This window comes from Pectinophora gossypiella, chromosome 19 (assembly GCF_024362695.1).
Source record: "Pectinophora gossypiella chromosome 19, ilPecGoss1.1, whole genome shotgun sequence".
Taxonomy (NCBI): Eukaryota; Metazoa; Arthropoda; class Insecta; order Lepidoptera; family Gelechiidae; genus Pectinophora; species Pectinophora gossypiella.
In genome coordinates, this window is record NC_065422.1 from 12,987,322 (window position 1) to 12,999,626 (window position 12,305).

General features: G+C 39.1%; 1 protein-coding gene across 1 annotated transcript in view; it reads right to left on the minus strand.

Moving 5' to 3' along the window:
* Positions 1–12,305, minus strand: part of LOC126375406 (neurobeachin) — a gene marked incomplete at its 3' end in the record, with an annotated part of 592,334 nt that overhangs the window by 2,444 nt on the left and 577,585 nt on the right. Inside the window, exons 41-43 of the mRNA XM_050022313.1 lie at positions 10,239–10,351; positions 9,684–9,824; positions 487–606 (exon numbers count right to left, since the gene is read on the minus strand). Coding sequence (XP_049878270.1) covers positions 487–606; positions 9,684–9,824; positions 10,239–10,351 — 374 coding nt within the window. The remainder of the gene's footprint in view (positions 1–486; positions 607–9,683; positions 9,825–10,238; positions 10,352–12,305) is intronic.

Sequence of the window (12,305 nt, forward strand, 5' to 3'; positions counted from 1 at the left end):
AGTCATGACTTATAGGTTTTTTTTTACTTTTGATGGGTTTGCTCTTGACCCCGACTTGCCCGAAAGCATTGACGAGGCCTAAGATGGAGCTCGCGCAGAAGGTGCCCGTTCTCTCTGGCCTTGAAAGCACCCGGGATATATGCATTCGGAAATACAGACGACGGCAGAGAATTCCCCTCCATAGGTTTGCACATGGCATTAATTACTTGTCGAGAACAAGGTAAAGAGAAGTAATATTTTCTCTCGGATATGAGTTGTCTATATTAGTTCTCTGATCTTTTACGCTCAAGTCATTCTTTTATTATTCTTTTTACCGACTTCAAAAAAGGAGGAGGTTTTCAATTCGACCGTATATTTTTTTTTAATGTTTGTTCGGGGATAACTTCGTCGTGTATGAACCGATTTTGATAATTCTTTTTTTTATGTAACAAAAGTAGCGTCGCGTCATCAGCATCGAACCTAGGTCATCATTGTCCCAGTACAAACCTTGACATCAGAGGTGTCTCGCTGGCAGTTCTTCCAGGACATGGCGATGGATGAGAACAGCCGGTTGGGGTGGTCGAACTTGCCGCCTTGCAGCGCCAGGAACATCGTCGTCATCGGCTCCTGCGCACAAAATTCATAGCTTTTATGTATGAAGAACTAAGGAATGAGCGTGAATGTTCAGAATCACTATTATATATTATGATCCTGAACATATACTAGAAATGGAAGGGCTCCGTCGTCTAGGCTATGTTTCCAACATCTACATCTCCATATTTTTTCTAAAACCAGGAGAGAACCGAATAAAATTATTTATTGAATAGGTTTCTTGTTGATTCGACCTACACCAATACAGTTAAAGTTTATACCTTCTTCTATCGTTATGTGAATTCCCAACCCCATCAACCCTGGTGTCAGGGTTATTATTGAGCCGCCAAAGGCCCCTGGCATGGCTCATGTAACGACTACTTACTTACAGGTATTAAAATGTAATCTACATTGCCATATTTGCACTTTGTATATTTTCCTCACTTTATGGTGGCTTGGAGGCAATTAAGCGGTAAGACCACCATTTGCCATGTTCATGTTAAGTCACTTTTCTAACTATTGGAGTTTATTTTGGCGCAATAACGTAGGTATATTTGAATTGAACTTGATACCTTGTATTATACTTAATTTTCTGTAGGAATCCACTATGAAATACCTACATCATAATGTACATCTTAATCTTTTATTGTACAGAACATTGTGAAAATGTCAGCGTGTCGCAATTCTACATTTTACATTACCTATCTGTGCTACAAGCAACAATATAATACCTGTGTTTAGTATATGTAGGTGGGTTTAGGTGCATTGTCAAGATGATGCAATGTTTTTGTAAGATATCACACACATGCCTGTTGTATTTTACAAAATGATACGAGATAGGTAGCAGACGTTATTGCAACGTGGGTTTGGTAACATGCCATTGTGTAGTTTATTATTAATATCTGTCATAAGATTCCCAGACCTACGGGGTATAACGTAGAACTCTTGCCCAGAGATATGGTGGAAGACCTCAACGGTTGCAGAGGCGGAGATGGGAGCCATTGGTACGGCAATGCAGGACGGAAGAAGCGAGAGTAACTGTCATTTTATCATCCAGAGGCTTAGAACAGTCCTAGTACGGCTTTGATATAGACTACTCTGGGCACCATCCCATTCGCGTCAGACAGAGTACTGCGGGGCGGAAGGCAAGGGGGAAACCACTGCCCTACTTTTCCCTAAAAAATAGCATGTTGAATGCTTCACCGACAAGAGCGGGGCTCTTAAAGTAGTGATGATGAAGATGCATAAAATTGGCTCAAGTCGTTCCTTTTTTTGCGTTTTGCTGGTGGATGTTAATATCGCAGCTAATCTTCTTACTCTCGTGTGGGTTGTGAGATCAATGACTGACCTCATCAACCTTGGCGTCAGGGTTATCATTCAGCCGCCAAGGGTCGTGATCTCGACTGACTTAACAGGTGCGTAAGTAAATATGAAATCAAGATATATAAAGTCCAAAAAATAATAAACGAACCTACTTCAAATACTCTACTGAGGATCGAGCAAAAAATAAAAGCATGTTTTGGTAACAACATAAGGCATTCTATTTCAAACAAACACGTCGAAATATCGTTCACTTTTTTGTCTATTCTGTCGAGTGTCATGTTGAATTTTGTCGATTTATACAGGGACGGATTTAGGGGGTTACTTAGAGGGTCGGATGCAAAATATCGTTATCAACATTTTATTACATCATCAAATAAATAAAAAGTCAGTAAGTAATTTAGTTGTATGTTAGGTTATTAGCCGTAAAACCTCTCCACCAACCCGCAGTGGAGCAGTGTGATCGAGTACGCTCCACCCCTCTGGATGATTGAGGGGAGGCCTGTGCCCAGCAGTAGAACGTATACAGGCTGTTTATGTTATATATATGTTTAGGTTAAGAGGGCATATTTGTAACCCACTAATCCAGAATGTAATCACCAATAAAATATGTTGTACTATCCTATATCTCTGTTCTGCTGTCATTGTCATTGTAATCATTCCATATTTAAAAGATACTACTGAGACTATTAAACGTCTGTATTTTATTATTATTTTCCCCTAGTTCTCTTATTGACTCCATTATCCTCACTCCGGCCCCGCTCGTCACCTGCGCCGACGCATCCCGGCGCCCGCGCAGATTGCAGTGACATGTCACGCGCCACCGCACAATGTTTATGTGCATTCTAATTCACAATGACGGCCTCTCCAGATCTTTGATGGCGCCTTTTATAGTCTGTAGTTTACTTTAAGTTCTTATGATGTGACTTGGAATATTTCACTGTAAGTCACATGAACATTTCTTGTTTGTACCTGGATTCAGATTAATAAAACCTATTGTATTTTAATATATGGAGGGGTGGAAGGCAAGAGGGACACCACTGCCCTATTTTACCCTAAAAAGTAGCATGGAGAATGCTACAACGATAAGAGCGTGGCTCTTAAATTAGTGATGATGATATTTTAATATAGCAAATCAGTGATCTTATTCCTTGACTTTGAATTATTGTGCACTGTATTGGGCTGGTTTTCCCTTCGCGGGTTGGAAGGTCAGACAGGCAGTCGCTTCTGTAAAAAAACGGGACCTGTCAAATCTTCAGGTTAGGTAAGCGGACCCTGTGAAAAACGGGATAATGCTAGGGAGATGATGATTCCTTGACATTGAAATTATCTTGTACTTACATGTTCCGTTTTCAGTGCCCTATGTTCTCCTACTATTGTGTGAGTTGTGAGGTGAATTACCAACCTCATCGACCCTGGTGTCAGTGTTATCATTGAGTCGCCATAGGCCCCTGACGTGGCCCATGTAATGATTACTCATTTACAACAGTAAGTAGTGACCGGGACCAACGGGTTAACGTTCCTTCCGGAGCACGGATCATCTTCCTTTTGGACAACCAGGTGATCAGTCTGTAATGTCCAAACCAAACTAGGGATCACAAAAGGGATTTTTGTGATATGTCCTACCGGGATTCGAACCCTATGCTATTTGATCTATCTACTTCTATAATAATTTTCAAGTAAAGTCGATTCAATGGTTTAGGTATTAAAAGACAGAGTTTCTGTCGCATTTATAATATTATTAGTAGGTATCCATACCAAACCAATGATCATCACGCATGCGCAGACGATTCCATCCACGTCGTCAGCAGTCAATATAACTGACAATCATGATGACGTCAGCAATACGTATAATCTTGAGAACAATAGCGCACGTAATTAGTAATTACAATTATCATCAACCAATTATGACGTGTTGATTAACAGGATCTGTTGATAACTTGCTATGGTAACAGTCTTGTTTATGGTGAATAACTGTTAATTGCAAAGTAATGAATTACGACTAGGAGTAAGGCCGGGTTTCCACTGACGCGGAGATGGGCGGAGAAGAGCGGAGATGTGCGGATTTGACCAATTACATCGTTCGTGAGAGCCGAAAACGAAGACGCTCTGGCACTCTCTCCTTCACGGTGATTGATCGATTCCTGCACATCTCCGCTCATCTCCGCACAGCTCCGCGTCAGTGGAAACGCGGCCTTAGGAAGAAAATAGACTGCGTTTAACCTGTCTTATTTCTTAGCGGCTTACGGTCATTTAAATGACGTTAGACACTACACATTAACATTATCACACGCGCATCTGTGTGAAGACTAAAGCATGACTAAGCGGGGGTGAGGTAAACCTAGCTCAGCCGCTGGTAGGGAGCGGAGATTGCCGTTCTATACGTAGTTTACTACGTAAAACCCAGAGGGGGTGAAGTCGGCGCCGGATACGAACTGGGGCGGGGCGGGAGTCTCTATGCGCAAACGGGTTGGTAACATGTCAACGTACGATTCTATCATCGTAACACTTCAATACCAAGTGCTGCTGCAATTCTTTTCTGGTTACTTAGGGTTCTCGCCGCTTCTGGCCCCCCGGTGATATTAATGGTCAGAGGCAGTGGCGGATTTACCAGTAGGCTGAGTAGGCTGAAGCCTAGGGCGGCAGATTTTAGGGGGCGGCAAATTTGGCCCAAATTTTTTTTTGTCTTACAGAAGTAAAATAATAGATATTATACCTATACACAAAGAAACAAGTGACAAGAGTTATAACATTTTAGTAATGCACAGTATACTGAACATTCTTACGTCTGTACGGGCTTCAACCGAACATATTTTGCTAACTTTGCGCCGTGTTTTTGGTAGCGCTGTGCACTCGACTATAATTTGTATCGAATTTCAGAGGTCAGTAGGGGCGGCAAAATTTGAATAGCTTACTGGCGGCAAATTTGTAAATCCGCCACTGGTCAGAGGGATTATAATATGTCTTAGAATATCCATGCAATGCCAAAGAAGGCTGCATAGGTCCGGCTGTTATGTATTATAGTAACTACATTTTGATACCTTCCTATTTATAACGCACATACAATACGGTATTTAGTTTACTTCATTAGAGTGCAAAATTTGATTAATTTCAATCTTCTCGCTAAACGCGGCGTGCGAGAGATGCGCTTGAGTCGCAGCGTGGGCGATCACGCGCGCAATCTTTTCATTTTAATGGTGTATTCTCGGTTATTAATTTGTCGATTTTTATTTATTTCAGAATGGCGTTGAATAAATGATTTCTGAATTTTGGATTTGCGAACGATGTGACTTATAATAAATCTTTTTGCACATGGCCATTTTTTCTTTTTTTCGAAGATTTAGGTAAGTATTATATAATTTAGTTTATTTGGTTATTCACCTAAACGATTACGTTGTCTTACACTGCAAATATTATGTGCACCTATAATTGGCTTACCTATGTAACAGTCCAATTCCTGATACAAATTTTATTTTATTTAACGTTTTATTATATAAGCTGTTGGTGTACCTATCTTTTATGAATAAGTAAACACTAAAAAATAAAAGAAATAAATAAATTAATAATTAAATAATTCGGCGTCCGATAATTAATTGATCATAATGAATATAATTATTAAACATAATTAATTAATACGTATTATTTTTTTTTTTAAATAATTCTAATTTAAAATTAATTAATTCTGATTGTAGAATTAATAAATGAATGAAGTCTCATACAATTTAATTTCATAATTTATGATTTTTATTTTATCAAAAGTGCGTTAGTATTTATTAGGTACCTACCTAGATATAATATGTCTGCCATAGAAATAAAATATTTATACAATATTATCGACTTGTATCTGTGAGTACGGTCATGAGCATTAATATGTATACACTTTGGTACCATGTCACATTAACTTTTTTGACAAATTGAACTGTAAGTCTCACTAAATGACAAATATGTTAGTGCGACAGAGTCCTAAAGTGGGTACATTATATTGCTCACGACTGTACGTATATTTAAATCACATTCTCAGGCAACTAAGTATTATTTATTTTTTAAGATCACATGTCATCCTGCCATTACACGCTCTCAAAACTTATCGAACACAATGTTAGACTCCAAAACACGATGTAGAATTGTCGAACAATAGAGGGTGGATTATAATGATATCGTTGAACTAATATTTATTATAATTATGTATGTTTATTCATGTTAAAAGCAAAGTAAGAGTCAGTGTGCATTGCCGGCATAGAGTTTCAATTGATTGAGCATTTTAAGTCACGTTTAGGGGTGGTATTAATAAACCAATCTCAGTTGAGACTGCCCTCAAGACCATGCCGAAGTCTCTGTTTTATATAAGAACTGTCACATTGACATAATCTTGAGGGCAGTCTCAAAGCTGAGATTAGTTTATTAATACCACCCTAGGTATCAAAGTTTCCCGAATATAGTGGGTTAATTTAGCTAATAAGCATAAACTGAATTGATTGAAACTATTCGTAGCGGGGACTCATTGAAATAACTGTAAAGAGGGTAGGTTTTTACCCAGAAGTGGACTTAAACAGGCTAAACTAGATGCAAGTTATGATGGCCGTTTAGACGAGTCATGTTAATCAAGTTTCGTATTAATTTATAACTATATTGACGGAGCCAATTGCTGTACTTTATAATGTCAAAACGGCCATCGTAAAGTGTCGCTAGCTTAGCAATCATAATAAAAAACTTCTCTACAAGTTTGTAGAGAAACAGTACTCGAAAAAGTTTACAGAAGATCGTTTTAAATTGAACCTTATTTCCACAAGTGTGCACTGACCCTAAACCTCACTCAGTTGATAAGAACCAGACGCTCAAACAACCGGTTGATATCCTCTTCAATGACAGTCATTTATCGGAAAATAGACCCGTTAATTTAATACTCAAACTAAGTTCTACTAGATACACTGGTGCTAATTCCTGCAGACGCTATCTAATTTTATTTTAAGTTATACTTGTCATTTTCTTATCCGTTGAAAAAGAAAGGGACGGATAATCGACAGGCATAAAATTTATGGAATACACGTAAATTTTAAGCAGAAATCTAAATCAACCGTCTAAAAATTATACATCGGCCAATAACCCGGCAGAGTTAAGTACACGGCAACTCAATCGGATTACATACTAGCGAGATGCCTATTTTATTCGCCCGGGTTATTCATTCGTTTTAAAATTAACTTGTTGACAATCATCCGTCCCTTTCCTTTTCGGCGGATAAGAAAATGACGGGTATAACTTAAAATAAAATTAGGAGGTGTCTGCAGGAATCGGGGCCAGTGGCAGACAAAACTATAGTTTGACAGCTCTAAAAAATTGTGCCGTCCTTCACTTACGAAGAATGTAAGACAGAGATAGAGCTAGCTTCAGAACTATCATTCAAAAATTTAGGTGTCTGCAGGAATCAGCACCATGTTCGCGTAGCAACAGTTATAAGTAAGACAATTTTAGAAGTTATGATAAGTCCTATTAGATAGTACGCCTCTGACAATTTATATAGATTTGCTTATAGGTACCATCATATTTGTATAAGCGTCTTCTATCTATTAAAATATACTTCGTCTATCGTGTGGGTTGTGAGGTAGATTACCCCTGGTGTCAGGGTTACTATTGAGCCCCCAAAGGCCCCTGACATAGCTCAGGTAACGACTACTAACTTACATCAGTAAGTAGTTACCGGAACGCCTTAACGTGCCATCTGGAGCACGGATCATCTTACTTCCGGACAACCAGGCGATCAGTCTGTAATGTCCTAACCAAACTAGGGTTATCGGGGTTTGAACCCGGGACCTCCGGATCGTGAGCCTAACAGTCAAACAACTGTGCCGCGGAGCCCGTTTTAAAACGTAGGTTGGATATTCAATGGGATATAAGTACTTCTCTTACTAGTTTTTCTACCATACCATTAACGGCATTACTTATAGGAAATTCCATGTAGATTCCGGACAGATAGATAATCCGATATTATGTGAATCAAATCATTCAAGTCCAGTATCCTGGTCACGACAACAATTCACACCATTTATCTAAGAACATTTAAACATAAATAACTCGGGTTTCTCGAGATTATCTGGGTAATGTTACAGCCAATTTAAACATACCAGGGCTTAGACCGAGAGGACGACCAAAAACAAGATGGGCGGATGTGGTCAAAAAGGACCTGAGCATGTGCAATGTCTCCGAGAACGACACGTCTGATAGAGCGAAGTGGAAGAGAAGTACGAAGAAGGCAGACCCCACCATCAGATGGGAATAATAATTCTCACACACACATACATACACACACACACACACACACACACACACACACTAACACACACACTTGCGTATCTCGAAGGTTCCTGTCAGTTTTTCCTTTATTTAATTTCTTCCTTTATTTCTGTTTTTTTTTTTTTTATATATTTTTTAGATTTATTTCTAGCTACTTATTTGTAGCTACTTAGTAACACATTAGAATATATTAAATAATTACCAAGGGTTGGGGCCTGGTGACCTGTAGTACAAGGGAAATCCTTTTACAAGCACCAGGTCCCTTAAAATACACTTGTATAATAATGTTAGCCTACTAAGAACATTTTTTGTTTTGTTTTGTGTTTTAAGTGGATAAATAAACCTTTTTATTATTTTTTTATTAATAAATGCTAAGGAGAGAGAGAGAAAGAGAACTCTGGTTTCTAAGCAAGTTTACTTGTAGATCACGCGTCACAGGGTCGTATATATTATTTATTTATTTATTTCATATCATGTCCATAGTTTGTTAGTAAAGCTTATAATTGTGCTATGTTGTTAGTACCAAAACTTATACATAAAAAATAAATCATTCTTCTTATCGTGTGGGTTGTGAGGTGAAATACCAGCCTCATCAACCCTGGCGTCAGGGTTATGATTGAGCCGCTAAAGGCCCTTGAATCATTTTAAAAACTAAACACAATAATTTTGATATAAAATTTTGAACAATTTAAAAAGGCACTGCTTGTCCTTTAGGCCCTAGTTTAGGTATTAACACTTAAAACTGAATATGATCATCAAATTCAAATTAAATATGCCTACTTTATTGCATCAAAATAAAATCAAATAGTTACAAAAGTGACTCAACTAGTACAAGGCAAATGGCCGCCTAATCGCTTAAAGAGATTTCGTCCAGGCGAGGAAAGGCGAGGAAAATATGCAAAAGTGCAAATATGGCAATGTTACTTATACCTGTATGTACTCGTATAATAAACTTTAACTGTATTGGTGTATGTAGGTCGAATCAACAAGAAACCTATTCAATAAATCATTTCATTTGGTTCTCTTCTGTAGACGATGGAGTTTTTTTTTGACGTGATTTACTGTAGATTTGCCGCAAATATGATTAACTACTTGGCCGGACAAGTGGGTAGCGCTGAGAGCTGTCACGCGGTACAAAATTTAAGATAACAGGCCTGAGAGTGCCCTGTTAGGAGCGAACCTCCGCTCAGGGCGTCGTTGACTTCAAAGTGTTTTTTTTATGGGACTTAATAAGATTGCCCATCGACTCGATAGAAGAAGGAATATACGTCTAGGGCCCTGTGCCGTTTTTCTTACAGCTTCTTTTCCCCGGCTCTACAGGTTGTGAGAAGCTGCAGTAGTTTTAGGCGGATGAGACGTTCGTTATGTAAAATTGACTATTCAAAGTGTGACTATGTTACCTACTGAATAAAGATATTTTTGAATTTGAATAGATTTTCCTCGGATGGTAGACGTCTGGTGGAGGCGAAGATTTGTCTGCGGGGATTATGGAAGCGAGTACTTACAATGCGCACGAGCCAGTTTAACACGAAGGCGGCGGTGGAGTAGTGCGTGCCGTAGTGGAAGGGTGGCGTGGATTCGTGCTCCCACGTGTTGTAACGCTCCTCAAAGTACGCTCGCCGGGACGGGTTAAGAGCGCCGATTGGCTGGAAACGATAAATAAAGATTAATAATCATCATCATCAGCCCATTAACGTCCCCACCGCTGGGGCATGGGCCTTCCCTATGGATGGATAGGGAGAACGGGCCTTAAACCATCACGCGGGCCCAGTGCGGATTGATTAATAACGACTGCTAATGCAGCCGGGACCAACGGCTTAACGTGCCTTCCGAAGCACGGAGGAGCTCGAGATGAAAACTTTTTTTTTATTTGTGGTCACCCATCCCACGACCTTTGCGAAAGTTGCTTAACTTCAACAATCGTAGACCGAGCGCGTTAACCGCTGCGCCACCGAGCTCCTTATTTTAGGAACACTCAACAGTGCTTCCGCCTACTTTTGACGCTTGTAGTTTTTATCCTCATTGTTTCTATATGGCCTTTTTAAGTTCCCAAGACTCACCTTGGACAGGTCTCTGTAGTTGGACGGCTGGCTGAGGTCCAACTCCTCGCTCTCGTAGTTGGTCAGCACCCAGGGGAACACAGGGTACTGGTTCAGGTCGTTGTAAGTGCGCCCTGGAACAACACAGTAGCTTTATATCGTGGTATGTAAACATAGAATAATACTAGTTACGTATCGAACGGTAACTCTGCCCCGCACCAATTTGTATCGGGCGCCGACTTGACCCCCTCTGGGTCTTACTTTAGTATTAAATGGTCGTGAGCCGGTAAAGAGTAAGGAGTACTATTTAATAAATTGTAGCTGCTATAAATATTGGTAAAGAAATTTTGAAAACGAATTCACAACGTACTTCTTTTTTAAAGTCGGTTAATAAGTACCTAACAAAACTGTCTGGTCAAACTTTAAACAAGGCTGTATGACGTTGTCTTTGCCTGCCAGTAATGTAGAAAAGGAAAAACATCAAATCACAATAATCCCTAAAAAATACAAAGGCTTTTTGGCGGGAACGTGATCGACATGATTGCTTTCTTCATTGAATAATCTAAATAATTAATACAAAGTGGTGTTTTACGGTTAATGATCGCATTAAGTTAGTCGGAAAACATTCACAATAGTGTTATTATATCGGAATATTCAATAAACAAAGTGTACCTATCTATTTTCGTTTCGTGGCAAGAAGCCGCTTCATAACTGGAAAGTTTATGCGGACTTTTGAGTTAATTCATTTGGGGTTCGGAGTAGGAGTCTGCTCCAAGGGCGGGGGCTTAGGTTTCATTGTTCATCGTCGTCACCCTTCAACATTTCATCATTCATCAGCACGAAAAAAAATACATACGACATGGCTGTATGGGCATAGTTCCCTTTGCCTTGTCCTTCAGGGAAATTTAACCAAAAAAGGAACTCTCAACTCTCGGTTTTAAAAACAAAACGTGTGGTGCTAGCACGTGCGGTGTTCAAAATTAAAATGCGATTACGGATTTTCGTCCTTATCACTTGCATGTTAGGAAATATTGCCTACTCTTTAGATAAAGTTGTCACATGAATGTACAGTACAACATAGCCTTTGTGTACATAACAAGCTGTTCATTGTACATCATGATTGTACACGTTCGTTATGTTTGGTGTAGCGTAACATAACAGCATGACCTATCGGCGAAACACCGCTTTATTCAACATGATTGAACCATATTATCACTTACGAAATATGGATGGAAAAAGTGCAGGTGGGAGTTTTTGATAAGTCAATAAATACTTCATTGTTATTTGACTAAGTTTAACGATCCAGTATGAGTATCCGATGGTTGGATGACATTGTGTGGCACGCGGGAAAGTAGTGGATGAGACTTGCACGGGACCCGAAAATGTTTCCATTATGGGAACGTTCCCGGTAGGAAAAAGGCGCAATATTTATGCAAAAAGAGCTTTATTACCTAACCATTAGGCAGATTAGACCAGAATACAAGAAGGAACAATTTAGAAAAGAAAAGCAGCCCAGCAGTAGCAGTCCTTACTACTAAACAGTTTTTACAACGCCATATCACTGTATATACCCAACAGTGGGTGGATACAGGCTGAGTACAGTCATGAGCAATATAATGTACCCACTTTAGGACTCTGTCGCACTAACATATTTGACATTTAGTGAGACTTACAGTTAAATTTGTCAAAAAACTTAATGTGACATGGTACCAAAGTGTACCTATACATATTAATGCTCGTCACCGTACCTAGATAGATAGAAGTATAATGTCGATATCGGGAACAAAAAGAAATATTCATACTTGCTAATTATGTAGACATAATTTTGCTTATCACTTACATAATTATGTACTCACGCCTATTTCCTACCGTGGTAAGCAGAGCATGGGATTCCATTTGCTTTGATCCTGACATAAATATGTATACAATATCCATAAAAAATATAAATATATTAAATTCAATAGTAGGTACTTTATTGCACACAACACAACATTTGGACGGTTACAGAAGAAGCGCAATAGGTGGCCTCATTACTAAACAGCAATTTCTTCCAGGCATAAACGCATCCTTGTCGTCATTCATTTGTCC